The following is a 21929-nucleotide window of genomic DNA, read 5'->3' as shown; positions in this document are numbered from 1 at the left end:
CATGCCCATGCTTCAGATCCCTCTCTTAAGCCACTCCACAGGGACCATGCACTAAACACTGGTGCCGCTACTGCCACAAGTATACTCATGAGCCAGACTCAACATCAAGAGGGATACACTCAGCCACAGATTTCTCCATGGGATAAAGAGATCAGGAGAACTCTAGAAGATTTTGCTACCAAGGACCTAAACAGGTCACTGACACTATAAACACTCTTTCTTGGCCACTAAGGACCCTTGAAATCTTTCACAATGGTGATCTCTGCTGACAGACTTCATGGAGACTATGCTGTTATACCACTACCAGGGTTGGAACTACCACATCCCACCCAGCTGGTGCACTCACCTTCACCTATGTGGGTGTGAGTCCTAACGTCTCCAGTTTCTGGAGACTGGCTTCTCTCCTAATAAAACCAGTCCTAACGTCTGAAAGAGGTGACTGCTCCATCAAATGCACAAGCATCAGTACAAGGCAACAAGAAACATTAGCAATCAAAGAAACATAACATCGCCAATAAAACACAATTATGTTCCATTAACTAGCCCAAAAGAAATGGGAGATCTATAATTTGCCTGAAAAATAATTCAAAATAATTGTTTTCAGGCAATTCAGCAAACTACAAAAGAACAGATAGACAACAACACCAGAAAAACAATACATGAGCAAAATAAGAAGTTCAATAAAGAAATAGAAATCATTAGAAAAGAACCAAACATAGAAATTCTGGAGCTGAAAAATAGAATGAAGAAAAGAAAATTGCAATAGAGAGAGTAAACAGCAGACTTGATCAAGCCAAAGAAAGAATCTGGGAACTTGGAGACAGGTCATTCCAAAGTATCCAGTCAGGGGAAAACAAATAATGAAAATGAAAATGAATGAAGAAAATCTATGGGATTTATAAGACATAATCAAGAGAGCTAATGTTTGGAAAAGTGATGCCAGTAAAATGGTGGAGTAGTAGATCCCAGTCTTCCTTCCTCTCACAAAGAGCAACAATTTGGCAGTTATGCAAAATAACACTTAATGAACTCAGGAGCCCAACATCCCTGAGAACAACCATATAAAGAAGGTAGAAATTACAATTTAATTTGCTGCATCACCCCATCATCTAGGCAGGTATTGCTGAGCAAGCACAGAGAAGAAACTCCCAGGCATGTGAGCCCCCTTATCAGGAAAAACTAGAGTGGGGTGAATACCTATCTTCCTCAACGTTTTGGCACATTTCCCAGGGGAAGCAGTTTCAGTTTAGCCCTACCCAGATCACTGTGGAAACTACCATAGCTGAGATGTCTGAAGACAGCTGGGAATGAATAACAAGCAGAAGCTATAAGTAGCAGTCATGTGGCAGGAGTCACTGGTCTCCAGTGTTCTGCTCTGCACAGGACTCCATCAGAATTCTCCACAGAGGTCCAAAAAAGCCTTCTTAACTGCTATGCACACCCCTACAAGTTTCATGGCCAAGAATCCTACAGTATTTGTCGTCAAGGACTCTGTGACTTATTCCACAGAGGACCCTGGCAGCTTTCACTGCTAAGAAGGCAAAGAGCCAGCACAGTCTTCACAGACCTCCTTGCAGCTTCCATCATTGAAGGCACTGCAGATTTTTGCCTTCACAGTCTCCAGGTATCTAAGCAACCACTCATCTCCCTCCCTCCAACCCAGAGCCCAGCTACTGCTACTATGGATGCTCCAGCTCAGGGACCTAGCACAACCACCACACTTGTGCTTAGAAATAGCCCTGGCTTCCACCATGGCATGTTAACTGCTAACTCCCACATCTAGGCTGGTGCACACTGCCATCCCAGGTCTCTGCAGTTCCATGTGCACAAGCAGCCAGCCCTGCCCCCGGGACCTGCCCTCATCAGTGTGCTTGAACCAACAGCTGGTTCCTGTAGCTACAAGTGTGTGCATACCTTCACCTTTAGCATGTGGCTGCCCAAGCACATTCACCCTTCTAGGCTCCTATCACCATACCATAGCTGGCCTGTGCAATTGTTCAAGTGCAGGTGCCAGCCCCCACTACATCTGCACCTGAGTTTGGCCCTGACCTCTGTTTCTGGCTCCAGCCCTTGACACCACGAACAAGCCCACAGCTGGCCTCTGACTCCACAGAAGTGTCTATAGTTGGTCCCTGAAGTTGAGTGTGTGTACATGGTTGGCTCTAGCCTCATTGCTGCCTGCCCTGACCTCTTGCTTCTTGACCCAGAGTCAACACTAAGGATCTTGAGGGTCTTCACAGCCACCATGGGCATCCCATATCTCTTGCAACCAAGAATCATACAGTTGCTGATGTTACAGACTCTAGCTGCCTGAGCCAAAGCAATATTAATATCTCACAGCCTGAAGCTACTGCATGCCACCACACTTAGAACACTACAGAACTAGACCCAGTGCCACAACACACCCCGATGTGCCCTGTTTCCCTAAAGGTGAAAGTTTTTATTTACTGAAGCCAATTCATAAAGTCTGGAGAAGATAACTTCTTTAAATGAGCAAACTTCTTAGCAAGGCTAGAAAGATCACAAAGAATCAGGGAAATATTACACCATCAAAGAAACGAAATACTGCACTTTCAACAATGGATAGATCATTCAGATTAAACGTCAATAAACAAACATTGGATTTGAACTACACTTTAGATAAATGTACATAACAGCTATATGCAGAACATTCTATCCAACAGCAGCAGAATATACTATTCTTAAGGGCAACATAATATTTTTCAGGGTGGATCATATGTTAAGCAACAAAACAAGTCAACAAATTTTAGAACATTGAAATTATATCAAGTATCCTTACTGAGCACAGCAGTATGAAACTGAGAATCAATAACAGGAGAAATTTAGGAAAATTCACAAATACGTGGAAATTAACATGGACCTGAACAACCAATAGGTCAAATAGGAATCAAAAGGAATATTAGCAAATATCTTGTCCCCATAACCGCATGCGCTCTCCCCTCCTGTCCTCTTTCCGCCATCTTTCCACACTGCCACAATGGTGTGCATGAATGTCCTGGCTGATGCTCTCAAAAGTATCAACATGCCGAAAAGAGAGGCAAACACCAAGTTCTTATTAGGCCGGGCTCCAAAGTCATCATCTGGCTTCTCAGTGTGATGATGAAGTATGGTTACATTGGCAAATTTGAAATCACTGATGATAACAGAGCTAGGAAAATTGTTGTGAACCTCACAGGCAGGCTAAACAAGTGTGGAGTGATCAGCCCAGATTTGATGTGCAACTCAAAGGTCTAGAAAAACGGCAGAATAATCTGATTCCATTCTGCCAGTTTGGTTTCATTATACTGACAACCTCAGCTGGGCATCATGGACCATGAAGAAGCAAGACGAAAACACACAGGAGTGAAAATCCTGGGATTCTTTTTCTAGAGATGTAATACATATTTACAAATAAAATGTCTCATGGGAAAGAATGAAAATGTATTGAGACAAATGGAATGAAAACACAACAAAACAAAACTTAATGGGATGCAGGAAAAGCAGTATTAAGAGGAAATCTTATAATGATAAATATCTACATTAAAAAAAGGAAGATCTCAAAATAAGCCACTTAAATTATACTCATATGAACTAGAAAAAGGACAAACTAAACCCAAAGTTAGCAGAAGGGAGAAAATAATAAAAAATAAGAGCAGAAATAAATAAAATAGAAAAGTCATAGAAATTTCACAAAACAAAGAGTGTTTTAAAAATACATTTTAAATTGACAAACCATGAGTGAGATTAAGATAAAAAGAGAGAATACTCCAATAAATCAAATAAGAAATAAAGGGGGAGACATTTCAATTGATTTCTCAGAAATACAAAGGAATATAATGATTATTATGAACAATTATCTGTAAGCAAATTGGAAAACTGAGAAGGAAATGTACATATTTCTAGAAACATACAACCTACCAAGATTGAACTAATAAGAAATAGAATACTTGAAGGGGCCAATTTTAAAAAAGATTGCAGCAGTAATTAAAAGCTTCCCAACAAAGAAAAGTCCAGTACCAGATGGCTTCATGGCTAAATTCTACTAAACATTCAAAGAAGATTTAATACCAGTCCTTACTAAACTCTTCCAAAAGATAAAATCTCATTTTATCAGACCAGGATCACCCTGATACCAAAGCCATACAAAGACAACAAGAGAAAAAAAAAACTACAGACCAATATATCTGATGAACATGGAAGCAAAAATCATCAATACAGTACTAGTAAACCATTTCTGTCAATACATGAAAAGGCTCTTCACCATAATCAAGTGGGACTTATGCTTGAGATGCATGTTTTGTTTAGCATATGCAAATCAATCAATGTGATATACCACATTAAAAGAATGCAAGCTAAAGCTACATGATCATCCCAATGGATGCTGAATAAGCATTTGGCAAAGTTCAACACCATTTCATGATAAACTCTCAACAAATTAAGTTTAGGAGGAAATTTCCTCTCCATGATAAAGGCCATTTATGAAAAACCTACTGCTAATATCATAATCAATGGAGAAAAATGGAAAGCTTTTCCTCTAAGGTCTGGTACAAGAAAATGCCCCCTCTTTGCATATCTATGTAACATACTAGAAATATCAGCAAGAGCAATGAAGCAAGTAAAAGAACTAAAAAGTACCCAAATCAGAAAGGAAGAAATACTATCATCTATCCCTATTTGCAGAGGGTGTGTTCCTATATGTAGAAAACTGTAGAGATTACACACGCACACACACACGCAAAAACCTGTTAAAACTAATACATAATCTCAGTAACACTGACATTGATGGATGAAAAATCAACATACAAAACCCAGTAGCATTTATATATGCTAATAACAAACTCTTCCAAGAAGAAATCAAGAAAGTAATCCAATTTATATAGCATTACAAAGAATAAAATTCTTAGAAATAAATTTAGCCAAGGAAATAAAAGATCTACATACTGAAAACTGTAAAATTTGATTTAAAATATTGACAAAAACACAAATGGGAAAATACCTTGTTTTCATGAGATTGAATAATTAACATTGCTAAAATGACCATACTAGCCAATGTGATCTATCAATTTAATGCGATCTATAAAAATTCTAGTGTTATATTTTAAATAAATAGTAACCTTTAAACACTTCAATTATCTAGAGCAATTTTGAGCAAAAAGAAAAGCTGGTAGCATGCCACTACCTGATATCAAAATATATTACAAACCTACAATAATTAAAATAGTATGTTACTGTCATAAAAACAGACATATAGGCCAGCAGAACAGAATAGAGAGCCAAGAAATAAACCTAAGCATATGCTGTCAAGTAATTTTTGACAAGGGCATCAAGAACACACAATTTTAAAAGGTTAGTGTCTTCAATAAGTGATGTTGGGAAACCTCAATATCTATACTGAAATAAATAAAATTAGACATTTATCATCTATATTTTGCTCAATGATGAACGGTACATACAATGGTTGTTCCACATGATTTTAATACCGTATGTTTACTGTAACTTTTCTGTGTTTAGGTATACAAATATTTATCATTGTGTTGCAGGTGCCTTCATTATTCAGCATACTAATATCCTGTGCAGGTTTGTAGCCCAGAAGCAATAGGCAATGCCATACAGCCTAGGTGTGCAGTAGGCTATACCATCTAGGTTTGTGTAAATGCACTCTATGATGTGTGCAAAATGATGGAATCACCTAAGGATGCATTTCTCAGAACATATCTTTGTTGTTAAGTGATGCATGACTGTACATACAAAAGAAGGAATCATAGTAAATGAATATATGCATATATGCACAAAATAGAATTGCTATACTATGTCAGAATATCACACAACACTCACAGAAATTTATCAATCAGCAAAAAATGTTGCCCTAAATTAGTTTCCCAAATATTTACCAAGATGTTCTAAATCCACAAAATTTTTAATGAGTATAAAGTCACATCAAGTTTTCTTTATATGCCATCATTTTTTAAAAGACAGTAGCTTTATTGTTATTGTTAGAAATATTATTATTATTATTATTATTTTTTTTTTTTTTTGAGGCGGAGTCTCGCTCTGTCACCCAGGCTGGAGTGCTGTGGCCGGATCTCAGCTCACTGCAAGCTCCGCCTCCCGGGTTCCCGCCATTCTCCTGCCTCAGCCTCCGGAGTAGCTGGGACTACAGGCGCCCGCCACCTCGCCCGGCTAGTTTTTTGTATTTTTTAGTAGAGACGGGGTTTCACCGTGTTAGCCAGGATGGTCTCGATCTCCCGACCTCGTGATCCGCCCGTCTCGGCCTCCCAAAGTGCTGGGATTACAGGCTTGAGCCACCGCGCCCGGCCTGTTATTGTTAGAAATAAATGGAGACTCAGCTGTGGTATAAAAGTGTTAATGAATTAGAGAGGGTTTGAACAATGTGCGCAGCATGATTCACTAAAGACTTCTTAAATTATATGTATTTAGGTGTGTCTTTATATATATACACACATATACACGCCTATATACATGCCTATATACACACACACCCAGCCATACAATTAGTTTTCTTAATGAAAATGCTTATCTACAGAAGATTTTCACTTTATAACAAGATAATTTCTATGTAGCAAGATCCCAAGTGACTATTTAAAAATATGATTAGCTTATATTACTAGAAATCCATTTGTTTCTAATTCCTATACTCTACCAGAACTGAGTTGGACTTAGCGATAGCGGCTAAGAGATGGTGGATTTCTCATTTCCTAAGATGTACATTATAGTTTTTTGTGTATTTCATAATGCTCATTTATATAAAAATAATTTTTAAATGTTATCACAAAGGGCAGACATTAGTAAAAACTAGGATATTCAGAAAAATAAGGAATTCATATTTCTCAAAAGTTTTACTTATTGCTAATCACTTAAATGCACAAAAAATATTTTAAGGATAACCTATTTTGATATTTTGAACTCTGTTATGTTTTTATACTGATTCTTCAGAACACTTTGTATTATTATGTTTAAAATTACCCCTTGATACACTAACGCTTTACATATTTAATTTAGGAAACAGAGTAGCTACCACCATAGGGTTTGTCATGCATCTTTGTCCTTCTTTCCTCTCCCTGTATGTCCAGCACACAAGAAAAATGTATAGTCACTAGGACAGGGGGTCATTCCTTTTCAGAACTTATTTCACTCTTGATTCCCTAAAGAAAAAGGAAATATTACTGGGTTCATGAGGAACCAGTCAAATCCTGAATATAATTAGGTCTGCCTGTTTTCCTATCCTATTTTTTCTATATATGCCCCTTCAGTTCCCTAGATCTTCAATATAACTTGAAATTTCTAATACCTACCTAGGTGTAGCCTCCCGAGGGCTGGTAAATAAGCTAGAAATATTCAGTAGCTTATTTACATCACTGAATCCTCTAAAAAAAAGTTTAAAACAGACTTAATGTAAGGAAGCACGTAGTTTCCATTTGCTGTAGAAAATAAACCCATGCAAAGACTTGGAACCAACCCAAATGTCCATCAATAATAGACTGGATAAAGAAAATGTGGCACATATACACCATGGAATACTACACAGCCATAAAAAAGGATGAGTTCATGTCCTTTGCAGGAACGTGGATGAAGCTGGAAACCATCATTCTTAGCAAAATATCACAAGGACAGAAAACAAAACACCTCATGTTCTCACTCATAAGTTGGAGGTGAACAATGAGAACACATGGATACAGGGAGGGGAATATCACACACTGGGGCCTGTTGGGGGGTGGGGAACTGGGGGAGGGATAGCATTAGGAGAAATACCTAATGTAAATGACGAGTTGATGGGTGCAGCAAACCAACATGGCACATGTATATGTATGTAACAAATCTGCATGCTGTGCACATGTACCCTAGAACTTAAAGTATAATTTAAAAAAAGAAAATAAACCCATGCAGAGAAAGTAAATTCACCTTCTTCTGTAGCTTGGTTATGTTACCCATCATGATCTGATCTTTGCTACCCAAAGACTTGCAGCTGGTTGACAATACCCAGGAGGAATCTGGAGAAAATTTTTTGCCTTAGAAGAAGCTGAAAACACTCAAGTTAGCACACTCCACTGTGGCAAGCCTACACATTCTTTAACAATTTCCCCATAGAAAAGTGTGATCTATGTTCCCTTTCTTAAATCCAGGCCAATATAGTGACCCTTTTGTAACCAATAAAATGTGACTAGAGTGATTGTTGTTGAACTTGTGTGTGTAGGTCAGAAAATGCCATGTATCTTCTACCTGCTTCTCTCGGAATATGCTCTCTATGGAAAACCAATCACCATGTACAAATGCAACTATCCGGGGCCTCCATTAAAGAGCGACTACATGGAGACACTATCAGTCAACATCCAACATAAACATCTCCAGTTATAAAAGTAAACTAATTGATCATCCAGCTGTGTAAAACCTTCAGATGACTGTAGACATGGCCAACATGTGACTTCAACCACAGGAATGACCCTATGTTATTAAAAAGTATCTCAATCTGCACATTAGAAGCACTTATGGGGGATAATTATTTGCTATTGAATCTTTTAAAAAATCACTCTCCAGCATCAATATTATAAAGGGTATATAATTATGTCCTTAGAACAAAAATAGAACAAAATCAAAATCTATACTTTAGAAAATACCCTATTGAGATTTTCAGATTTATCCCTAATTCTAAGTAGTTCATTCAATATAACAGGGCCATCAGGGTTCAATACAGAAGAGTCAGGGTTTGTTTGTTTTTTGATATTTTGAATGTGTTTTTCATACATAATTGTATATCATAGAATTTCTGACAACTGCATTTATCCACCAGAAAAATGTTTATTGCGATCTAATGAACTAAGTCTATTTTATATTTCTGTAGAAACTGCCCTTGAACTTAATGCTTGCAGAAATATATCAGAATAGAAGAAACAAACTACTTCCAGTTTTAAACCAAACATCTAACAGAATCTTAGTAACATTAATTAAAAATAAATCTGGACTAATCTGATTGCAATACCACACCAGCAAGATGGCTGACTAGAGTTGCCTGGCTCTCAATCCTCCACAATAAGGGACCAAAACCACAAACAACCGTATTTTGACTGAAGTGAATGAAGAAGTGCACTGAAGAGTACTGCGAAATCTCCGTGGAGCACAGAGACCCAGGATATCTCCATAGACAGGGGAGCAAGGCATCCTGCCTCTGCCACACTGTCTCCCACAGCAGAATCAGATCAGAGCCAGAATGGACTCTTCTAACGGAGAAAAAGTAAGCTGGAGACCTTTGGTCATCCCCATCAGCACCACAGACACCAGCAGTCATCCTTATAGAGAAGTCTCTCAGTCCTCATAGGTCCCAAGTCCAGCGTGGATAGTTGCCAGGATCCAACATGGCTGTATTCTCCCAGAGCAGGAACTTTCTTGACACCCCCAGCCCCACAACACAGGCTGTTATGGCATGGTGCCATCTTGAAACTAGACCCACATCTGGAGTATATTCTGTCCCGAGGGCCAGTAGCCATGAAATTCATCCATCCCTGAGGCTACACTTTGATTCCACTAATTTCATATGGGTGCCTACAGCACCAGTAACCCAGTTGCTCAGATCCTAAGCCCAAAGGAACAAGTGGGACCCTGACATCATTAAAAAGTGTGCAAAGGATCTGAATAGACACTTGTCAGAATAAGACTTACGAATGGCCAATGGGTATATTAGAAAATGCTCAACATCATTAATCGTCAGAGAAATGCAAATCAAAACCACAAGCTATCATCTCACTCTAGTTAGAATGGCTATTAGGAAAAAGAGAAAAAATAAATGCTGGTAAGGATGCAGAGAAAAGGGAACTCATACACTGTTTGTGGGAATGTAAATTAGTACAACCATTATGGAAAATGATATGGAGATTTCTCAGAAAAACTAAAACTATAACTACTTTATGATCCAGTAACCCTACTACTGGTTATTTATCCAACAGAAAGGAAACCAGTATATCAAATGGAGACATGCACACCCATATTTACAGCAGAACTTTTCATAATAGCCAAGATAAGAAATCAACTTAAGTGTCCATCAATAGATGCATGGATAAAGAAAATGAGGCATATTTACACAATGGAGTACTATTCAGCCATAAAAATCATGAAGTCTTTTTATTTGCAGCAACATGGATGAAAACAGAGATCATTATGTTAATGAAATAAACCAGGCAAGGAAGACAAATATCATGTTCTCACTTATAGGTGAGCGCTAAAAATGTTGACCCCATGGAGATAGATAGTACAATGATAGCTACCAGATACAGAGATGGATGAGGAGGTTGGGTGAAGAGAGGTTAGTTAATGAGTACAAACATGCAGTTAAATAGAAATAATAAGTTCTAGTGTTAACTAGAACAGTAGAGTGACTATAGTTAACCATAATTTCTTGTTGTTTCAAAATAGCTAGAACAGAAGATTTCAAATGTTCCCAATACAAAGAAATGATAAACATTTGAGGTGATGGGTATCTTAAACACCGTGATTTTATCATTACACATTGTGTGCGTATATCATAATATGTACCCCATAAAGGTGTACAACTGTTAGGAGTCAATCAATAAATAACATGTGTAGCAAAAACAAACCTGAAAAACAAGATAAATCTACAATTATATACAGTGATATTGACACCTCTCTCTCATCAAATGTTAGAATTACTGAACAGAAAATTAGGGGAAAAAAAGCAAGCAAACAAACAAACAAACAAAAAATCTTAAATAAAACCATCAACCAACACATGCTCTAATAGATATTTGTAGAACACTCCATCTACCTCTATTTTGTTGATTTATATTTTCATCCATAGGCCCCTGCCCAAGCAAATTACTTAGAAGCCCAAATGATTGAATTTATGCAGAGTATGTTTTCTGGCCATGATGAACTAATTAAAAATTAATAAGAGAAAGACAACAAAAATCCTCAAACACTCGTAAATTAAGCAACACTCTTCTAAATAATCCCTGTGTCAAAAAAGAAACAGCGAATGAAATAAAAATACTAAACAAATATGAAAAAACAACAGACTAAATTTGTGAAATGCAGCAAAAGCAGTATCCAGGAGGAAATTTGTAATACTAAATAATTACAATAGAAAAAAAGAAAAGGCCTCAAATCAACGATCTAAGCTCCCACTTCAGAAAACTAGAAAATTAAGATAAATCCAGAGTAACCAAAAGAAAGAAAACAAAAATGAGAGCAAAAATAAATTAAAAACGAAACAGAAAATGAGAGAAAACCAATGAAACAAAAGCTGATTCTTTAAAAAAAACTCAACAAAACTGACAAACTTCTAAAACGGCTGGCAGTAATTAAAGGGAAAAGTTGCAAATGATCAATTTCAGAAATAAGAGAGGAGATACACGCAGACTCTGCAAGTCTCAACAGATAACTTAAGGAAATATACTGAACAACACTACATACACACATTTGACAATTTAGAATAAATAAAACAATTACTTGAAAAGCACAGGCTACCAAAACTCATCCAGTATGAAATAAATTATCTTACTAGGCATATAACTTAGAGTAATTAAATGCATCATTTTACAAAGTTTCTGAAAAAGAAATCTTCAGTACCAGATGATTTCAGTGGATAATTCTATGAAACACTTAAAAGATAATTATAACCAATTCTAAACATTATCTATCAGAAATAGAAGAAGAGGGAACATTTCTAACTCATGTTTTTGAGAACAGCATTACTCAAATGGGAAAACCAGATACAGAGAATGCAATAATAATAATTAAAATAATTTTTAAATTTAATCAGTGTAACCAACCACTTGAACAAGCTATAGAAGAAAAATGGCATTATATTATCAATTGGCGCAGAAGAAGCATTTGACATAATTAAACACACATTCTTGGTAGGACTTTCAAAAAATTAGAAATAGGGGAATTAGGAATTGCGTTTCCCCAAATATATGTTGAAGTCCTAACTTCAGTGCCTATGAATACGACTTTATTTTAATATAGAGTCATATCACAGATGTAATCAAGCCAGGATGGGGTCATTATGAATTCTTAATGCAATATAACCAGTTTTATAAGAACAGGAAAAGAGATACAGACAGGGACACACAGGGGGAATGTCATGAGATGATGGAGGCAGGGATTGGAGTGATAAATGTACAAGCCGAAGAACCCTAAGGATTGCTGGCAACACCAGAAGCTAAGAGAAATGCATAGATCAGATTCTTCCCTAGAGCCTAGAGAGAAAGCATGACTCTGCTGACACCTTATTTTTTAAATTTCTAGTCTCCAAAACTGTGAGAGGATACATTTTTGTTATTTTAAGCCACCTGGTTTGTGGTAGTTTGTTACAGCAGCCCTAGGAAACTAATACGGAGAGGAACAACTTCCTCCGCCTGATCAAAATTACCTTAAAAAATCGTATAGCTAACATCACATGTAATGGTGAAAGGCTGAATGCTTTCTACCTAAGTTTGGAAAAAAGGCAATGATGCCTACTCTTATCAGTCCTATTCAATATAGTACTAGAAGTCCTAGCCAGTGCAATGAGGCATAAAAGGAAAAGAAAGTTACAAAAAAAAAGTTAAAACAAAGAAATATAACTATCCCTTTGTGTGGAAGACATGATTGTCTATGTAGAAAATGCCAAAGAATCCAAAAGCAATGCTTATAGAATAAACAACTGTTCAGAAAATTCAGAAGATACAAAATATGCACACAGATATCAATAGCACTTCTATATGCTAGCAACAAACGTGGAGACTGAAACTGAAAACACAATAGCATTTATAATCACTCTAAAAATGAAATGTCTAGGTGAAAATGTATCAAAACTTGTGCAGCATCTATAATCTGAAAATTATAAAACACCAATGAAAGAAATCAAAGAAAATCTAAGAAAACTGAGAGATCTACCATATGTGGTATGGTATGGTATAGTAAAATATATAGTAGTGTATATAACATAGTGAAAATGTCATATGTTGGCAGGTTTATCTATAAGTTTAATAAATTTCTTTCACAATAAAATAAGAATTTTATAGATGTAGATAAGCTTATTCTATAATTTATATACAGAGGTGATGGAAGTAGAATAGCTAAAATAATTTTTAAAGGAAATCAGAAAGTGAGAAGAATCACTGTACCTGAGTGTGGTGTTATTAGCAAAGGATAAAGGGAACAGAATAGAAAGCCCAAAACTGGACTGACACAAATATATCCAACTTGATTTTTGACAACGTTTCAAAATCAATCAATGGAGGAAAGATAGTCTTTTAAACAAATCTTGTTGGACATCATCAGGGAAAATGATGAACTCCCGACCTAAATCCCACACCATACGCAACAGTTAATTTAAGGTATATAATGGCTTTAAGATTGAAATGTAAAACTCTAAAATTTTTAAAAGAGAACATGGAAGAAAATCTTTGGGATTTAGTGCTAGGTGACAAGTTCTTAGGCATGACAATAGAAGCATGTTACAGAAAAGAAAAGACAACTTGCACTTCATCAAGATGTAAAACTCTTGCACCATAAAAATCCTGTTTAGAGGGTGAAATATAGAGACTATACAAAGAACTTTTAAAAATTTAGCAGTAAAATTTAATTGTCCCATTATAAGATGATCGAAATAAATGAGTAGGTATTTCACCAAAGAGGAGACATGTATGGTGAGTAAGCACATAAAAAAGTGTTCAACATAAACTGCCATTAGGGAAATGCAGATCAAAACACAATGTGCTATTACTATACACCTGTTAAAATAGCTAAAATGAAATAATAATAAGAATAATAAATGCTGGTGAAGATGCACAGAAATTGGATCACTTATGCATTTCTGGTGGGAATGTATGGGCAAACTCACTCTGGAGGATAGTTTTGCATTTTCTTACAATACTAAACATTTTATGCTAAGTTATTCTTAGCAGATAAAATGTATGAGCTATTGATTGAAGGAGGATATGATTTAGTATAAAAAGGGGTTTGTTGCTGCCCTGTTCTGAATCCCATTTCAAGAGAGCACAAAATACACTGGACAGCATTCTTTCACACTAAATAAGCTAAGAGCAGCTCATTTTCTCATATGGGACCTTAAGAGTTGAGCAATTGCACTAAGAATAGGTTCAGAGGACTTACAGATGCAAAGCTAGCCAGACTCAAGTTTCTAAGTAGGGTTTTAATTCTATAAAACACTCATCTAGGATATATACAAGCAGAGGTTTTTCTCTTGGTTTTAAACATAGGAGACTTAATATCAAAAACATTTACTCTCCCAATACTAGGTTTTGGATAACTGCTCAGGTTGATCAATGATATGAAAAAATATGTAATAACAATACCATTTATTGAATATTTAAAAGTTCTTGGCATTGTGTTGAGTAATTTATATACATTGCATTATTTGTTCTCATGGCAACATTACGGGTTGTATTTTATCTCCACTTTACAAATGAGGAAATGGAAGCTCGGAGGAGCAAAAATATATAGCTGAAAGTCCCACAGGTATTTAGTGGTTGAGCAAAAAATTATTTCTCACTCTGTTTGACTATAACACCAATTCTTTCACAAAAATGTCATATTTTCAGACTGTAAGAGAAACTCCAGGTCATATAGTCCAATATCCACCTGATATTAGTTTCTTCTACATTACAGGTACTTCTCTGACTTAACATTTAACACTCTCCAGCAAAGTGGAACATTCTGATCCCCAAAACTATCGCTAAATTTAACTGACTTTACCTCCTTAAAGTTTCTCCAATCTGTCTACTATCCCTCTCCACCTGCCCTGCAAAATGCTCAAGTAACCTTCAGACAACAGCATTAGCCAACTAACTAATCTACTTCCATTCACTCTTACCCTTTCTGCATTTGTTTTCTACACATTTCAGCTAAATGCTCTTTTTCAAATATATCACTCTGCTGACTTAATGACTTTTTAGTCTTCTTTGGATAAACAGCAAACATCTTGCCATAGCCTATAAGAACAGTAACTGTTAGGTGCTGGTTTGCTCAGATCTGTCCCAGTCTACCTTGTTGCCAAGCCTAATTATTAATTAGCCTCTTTCATTCTCAAAGGGTTCAAGTTTGGACAATGAATTTTGTGGTTATCCTACCTATAAAGCCTTGGAACACCTGGCACAAGTGATTATACATTTAACCGTTCACCACTCCTTTTGACCATAAAGCTGGACAATGGTTACAAACAACCATTTCAGCCCTCGAGAAATGGACCAAATATATACAAAGCTAATAGGTGCTTATTCATGAAAACCACTGAACTTCAGATAAGGATAGTGTAAAAAGTCACATGCAAAAGACAACATATTATGTAATTTCATTTATTTGAAATATCAGAAGGGGCAAAACCATAGAGACAAAGCAAATCAGTGGTTGACTGAGACTGGTAATGAGTATGGGAGCTGACTGCAAAAGGGTTTGAGGGAAATGTGGAGGGAAATGGAAAAGTTCTATATCTGGAATGTGGTTATGACTGCAAATCCTATAATTAAAAATTATTCAAATGTACATTTACAATGAATGAATTTTATGTATGTTGTACCTCAAAAAGCTGTAAAAGTATATTTTAACATGTGAGATTTTAGGTAAAAGTATTGTCATACTTCCTATGTTAGCACAAATATAACAAAGACAGTTATGATAGAAAGAAAATAAAACATAACATGGAATCAACATGGGTTTACCCAATTATTTCTGCCTAGTTAAACCATTTGATATGCTAACACAATTGACATTTGCAGAAAAACACTGAAACATCCTTTGAAAACAAATGGAAATATTAATAGTATCCTATATTTCAATTTTTATTTATTTACTTTTGTTTTTCTTTCTGGTCTTCACTTTGTATACCCTATTTTCCAGTTGTTAAATAAAAATTTATATAGTATATGAAACTTTGAGTCAGAGACCCAATGTTGCACTGGCTTAACCAGCAAAAGATGAACTATAGAATTTTCCATCTTAAATTTCATTCCAAAGTTCAGCACACTCACTAAAACAGCTACAAACTTTTGTTTAATATATTACCTTGTCTGACTTTTCAGCCTTAATTCAAAAACGGATTCCTTAAATAAACCAACTCCTTCAATGTCAATGACAGCATCTGTATCAGGCTCAGTAGCAATCAGCATTATGGGAAACTTCCAGATCCCTTCTGTTATGCACTGTATTTTCAGTGTTATGTGAGACCTTGAATATAAAAGGAGATTTTAAATGATACTACATGAAAACAAGAGCATAAATATAGCAAACTAAACTAAGGTAAAAATGTAAGTAAACTCTGTGGTTTCAGTGAAAACACTAGGACATTTAATTCTTAAAAATAATGTAAATGACTTTTAATTACATTTCATAAATAATTTTTAGGTCATAGATTATATTATCATTCTCCCTTTGAAGTAATTATTTTTAGGGCATCTTATCTACCCTCTAGTTATTTTCTAAGAACCAATAACATATGCAGAATGAACTCCACAAATTTTCTGTAACCCGCATAGAATATCATAGTGCATAAGAAGGTAAGGGTGGATTTGGCAAAATGGACCCATGTTTTATACTAATAGATAATCCATTCGGGAATTTTTTTCAAAAATGAAACATTATGAGAAAGTATTTTCAACTCTTATTTCACAAAGAAAAAATACATTTTCTGTGAAAACATGCAAAGCCCATATAATGGACTTAAGTGGCAGTTTAAAAAAATTAAATTGCAATTGGTAAAGACCACATACACTTTGCAGAATAAGATAAAATTGAGTGGCAGCTGAATTAAGGGAGAAAGTTAGTAGAGATAGACTTTAGACTTTCAAAGCATTTGACTATGACAAAGAGTGGAGAGAGAGAGCAGTAGCCAGAGTTGATGAATGGTTATCTGTTTGCTTGTTTAGGGTAGAAATGACTCAAACATGTAACAGTGTGGTTTCAATATCATAAGTCACACTTCTTACTTAAAAGTGACAGAAAGAAGAGTTCTGGGAACTCTTATTCTTCTTAGGTAGGACTATATAATTACTCAGCCATTTTGTGAGCAACTGGATAGTATCTTACCAAATTTGTGTAAAGCAGTGTGGCAATTTCTCAAAGAGCTAAAAACAGAGCTACCATTGGACCCAGCAATCCCATTACTGGTATAAACCAAAGGGAATATAAATCATTCTATCATAAAGACACGTGTACTCGTGTGTTCATTGCAGCACTATTCACAGTAGCAAAGACATGGAATCAACTTAAATGCCTATCAAAGGAAGACTGGATAAAGAAAATGTGGTGCATATACACCGTGAAATACTATGCATCCTTTTAAAAAAAAGAAATCTGTCTTTTTCAGACACATGGATGTAGATGGAGGCCATTATCCTTAGCAAACTAACATAGGAACAGAAAACCAGAAAACCAAATACCACATGTTCTTGCTTGTAAGTGGGAGCTAAATGATGAGAACACATGGACACAAAGAAGGGAACAATAGACACTGGGGCCTACCTGAGGGTGGAGGTTGGAAGGAGAAAGAGAAGCAGAAAAAATAACTATTGGGTACTAGTCTTCATACATAGGTGAAGAAATAATCTGTACAACAAACCCTCATGACATGAGTTTCCCTATATAACAAACCTGCACATGTACCCCTGAACCTAAAATAAAAGGTTTTAAAAAAGAAAAGAAAGCTTCACTCAATAAATTAGGAGTTCCACTATTGGTACTTTCCTCTGGAGAAATGCCTCTAAGATTTCAAGAAGTGATGTATGTAAGGATATTCATTACTGCATTGTTTATACTGTCAAAAAAATGGGAGTAAAATTTTAAAATGTTCTTTCAATAGGGTGGTGATAAAATGAAGTGTGTTGCATAGAAACAATGGAATACGATGCAGCATAATTTAGTCAATGATGATTAATACGTAGTCTTAAACTTAACACATCCAAATATACATTTTAAACCTATACCTCTTTCACATTCTCCTGTCTTTGTAAATGAAATTATATTCCTCTCTTCCCACTCTTTCAAGACCATTATTTCAAGAACTGGTATCTCCACTTCTACTGTTACCATCTTACAAGAAGATTTCTACAATTTAGAGCTATTGTTTTGTTTTGTTTTTTCTCATTGAACTCTGTATCTTCCGGTAAACCATTCCAAATTAATTTGGAACAAGGAATGGCAGAAGTAAATGAATATGTATATATATGCACAAAATATAATTGTTAAGTTACATCGGGTATCACTTAACACTTACAAATTTTGATGAATCATGTACACAAGTTGTCCTAAACTAGTTCCCCAAATATTTATTCTTCAATAATTTTCTATTGTTTCTAATATAAAAGACCAATGCATATTGTCATGATCCTTATGTGAACAAATCCCAGTAAAATTCCCCAAACTTATTTCCTCCTTTGCTCACTTCATTAGAGAAAGATTGGCCTTCTTACTCTTCATTGTTTATGCCAAATACTTCCTGTCTTATGACTTCTGCATTTATTTTTTTCTCTGGTTCAAGTGCTCTTTCCAACTTTTTTTTGTCTGTAAGGTCTTGGCTTAGACATTATTTCATGGTAGCCTAACTATCCACTTCATCTGATGTGCATCCTGTAAAGTTCTCTTTCTCCCCTTATTTATTTATTTTTATTTATTTATTTGGATAATCTGAAATTTGCTTTCTTGCTCATTCATTTATTTCTGTTATCTGTCACTCTCACTAGATGATACACTCCTAAAGTGCAGGGATTTTTTCTCTTTTGTAGATGTTAAATGATTTTTGATAAATTAATGTACAGATTCAAATGAACAATGCTGAATAATCCTATTCTGCAAATGACTTCTTTGAGTTAATGAGAAGTTGCTGAGTCAAATGTGGGACCCTTCAGGAGAAGACCACACAATGTCATGGATGACACAGTGAACCATTTTATGATCAATACTGTAGATTCATAACAATGCATATGTGTGATAGTTCTTATTTTAAGTTGCCACCCACAAACTCTCAAGTAGAACTTTGTTTCTCATTCTGTTCAGCTCTTGAGCAGGTAAAAAGTTCTAGGAAAATGTCAAGCTAAGGTAATTAGTATTTCTGAAGATGCCATAAGACAAATGATATCTATTATTTCATTATTTAAAAAAGTGTTTCGACCTGTTAAATTAGGATCTTCAGACTGATTCATTACAGTCTTAACCATTATTCTCATATGTTTTTGTATTGGACCCTTGATTTTTATTGGAAAAAGGCCCATAGAAATAATTTTCCTGCATTTCTTTTGTAAAATCATCATTTAGCATATTGATTATTATTTTTATTATGCACAACACTGTACTCTGCGAAAAGATGAATGTCAAAATTACCTAGTATTCACTGTTGTGAAACATGGTACATTTTCTTTTTATCAAAACACAGAAATGTTCTTTCTAACTTTGCCCACAAAAAAGAGCAGAATTGAATTTAGTACTCATTTATTAATCTAGGTAAAGCATGGTATAATTATTTTCCTGTTATTTTCATAGCTCAATGCTATTGGTATAATTTTGATTTTTCTTATTTGTTTCTCTTGCATTGACATTTTGGTCAATGATGAACTGTACATACAATGGTTGTTCCATATGATTATAATACTGTATGTTTACTGTACCTTTTCTGTGTTTAGGTACACAAATATTTACCAATGTGTTACAGTTGCCTTCATTATTCAGTATAGTAACATCCTGTGCAGGTTTGTAGCCCAGAAGCAATAGGCTATACCATATAGCCTAGGCGTGCAGTAGGCTATACCATCTAGGTTTGTGTAAATGCACTCTACAATGATGGAATCACCTAAGGATACATTTCTCAGAACATATCTTTGCTGTTAAGTGATGCATGACTGTACGTACAAAAGAAGAAATCATAGTAAATGAATATATGCATATATACACAAAATAGAATTGCTATATCGGAACATCACATAACACTCACAGAAATTTATCAATCATCAAAAAATTTTGCCCTAAATTAGTTTCTCAAATATTCACCAAGATGTTCTAAATCCACAATATTTTCATGAGTATAAATTCACATTGGCTCTGCCCATTTTCACAAATAATAACATTGTTCTCTTTCTAGTGTTGCTGTAATTTCCATGTCATTATATTAATACATATGAAGCAAAATGTGCAAAAACATAGAAAACTGTGAAAAATGAAAGAAAACACAAACATAGAAAATGTCAATATATATGGTATACTTTCTTCTTGTAGCTTGATTTTATTGCTGCTTCCTGAAGATGACCCTGGTATCTTTTAGTCATCAAACTACATATTCATAGCCACTTTAGATGTATGACTACATCAAATACAAGGTTGAACTTTAGAAATTGACTCAGCAATCCCATTACTGGGTATATACCCAAAGAAAGATAGATCATTATATCAAAAAGCCACATGGACTCGTATGTTCATTGTCACATTATTCACAATAGCAAAGACATGGAATCAACCTAGGTGGCCATTAATGGTGGATTGAATAAATAAAATATGACATGTATACACTATGGAATAATATGCAGCCATAAAAAAGAATGAAACCATGTCCTTTGCATGCATCCATGTCCTCCTTCCATGGATGGGGCTGGAAGCCATAACCCTAAGGGAATTAAGGCAGGTATGGGAAACCAAATACTGTATGTTCTCACTTATAAGAAAGAGCTAAACATTGAGCACCTGTGGACATAAACGTGGGAACAACAGACACTGTAAACTACCAGTTGGAAAGGGGATAGGTTAAAAAGCTACCTATTAGGTACTATGCCCACTGCCTGAGTGCAATATACCCATGTAGAAAACCTATACATGTACTTCCTGTATCTAAAACAAAAGTTGAGAGAAGAAAAAAGAAATCATTAAAAACAAACAATATTTTCAATTGTTTTTTCATTGCCCAGCTGTACTTTGTGTATATCATGGTACTCATCAGTATCTCTGCATTTAGACACAAATAAAGACCTATTTCATAGTGAAATATCATATCGTGTTTGCAGATGCTGCGTAACAGGTGTCCAAAAAGCAAATATAATGACACTGGATGAAGTTCCCAGAGGACAGACATCTAAAGGCCACCCTTCGCACAGATTCACTTATATCTTACTAAGGAATATGTAATGTTATGTACTGAGTAGTAAAATGTAATGAAAGCAGTTGCAATGTAAAATACAGCTTAGGCATTTGCATCATTCGAACTGGTTCTGATAAACAACATCAAGAAATACTATGTTGCTATTGCACAATGCCAAGTCAGCTTTTTTTAAAAAAAGATTTTACAAAACAGACTATTCTCTTTCATTAATGTGATACACTAATGACCTTAGGGAAGTCATAATTCTTGAGGGATATCTTAGATTTTCAACCATTTAGACTACATTCTTCTCATGAGAATATTTTTTGTAGCTCGATGTAATCTAACCCAAAATATTTCTCTCAATAATATCAAATAAGTAATGCAATTCAAATATTGAGAAATAAAAAGAGAAATCAACATTAATACATTTAAAAGGGTAATAATATTGCTTAAATAAAAAAGAGGAAAGTAGATTTACCTTAATGGTTTCTTTGGTGTGAATACCAGATTGAAGATAAATGTTAACCTTTCAGCCGTAACATCATAAGATTTATCAATCAAATATACAGCTACACAGGATTCCAACTTAGACTTCATAGCTTCAGATTCAAATTGAATTTCATACTCAAATTCATGTATTTTAGGAATTTCTAGGAAAGTCAAGATTAAAATATATTTCAATTTAATTAAATATGCATAGATTTAATATCAATTACCTGTCAAGACTAACAATGCACAGGTATTTAGAGAAAGGGAGAGGGTACATATTATTTACCTTAGTGTCTATAAAGTCTAGTGCATTATCAGGCATATAATGATACTCAGGATATTTTTGTTAATA

At 35.1% G+C, this 21929-nt stretch overlaps 1 protein-coding gene across 1 annotated transcript in view; it reads right to left on the bottom strand.

Annotated features, from left to right (window-relative positions):
- CFAP47 (cilia and flagella associated protein 47) overlaps positions 1–21929 on the bottom strand; it is a 429680-nt gene that overhangs the window by 16763 nt on the left and 390988 nt on the right. Inside the window, exons 61-62 of the mRNA XM_015443631.3 lie at positions 21567–21738; positions 16036–16197 (exon numbers count right to left, since the gene is read on the bottom strand). Coding sequence (XP_015299117.3) covers positions 16036–16197; positions 21567–21738 — 334 coding nt within the window. The remainder of the gene's footprint in view (positions 1–16035; positions 16198–21566; positions 21739–21929) is intronic.

The sequence above is a fragment of the Macaca fascicularis genome, chromosome X (genome assembly GCF_037993035.2).
Source record: "Macaca fascicularis isolate 582-1 chromosome X, T2T-MFA8v1.1".
NCBI lineage: Eukaryota > Metazoa > Chordata > Mammalia > Primates > Cercopithecidae > Macaca > Macaca fascicularis.
The sequence above is the reverse complement of the archived record's forward strand: the minus strand, read 5'-3'. Positions and strand labels throughout refer to the sequence as shown.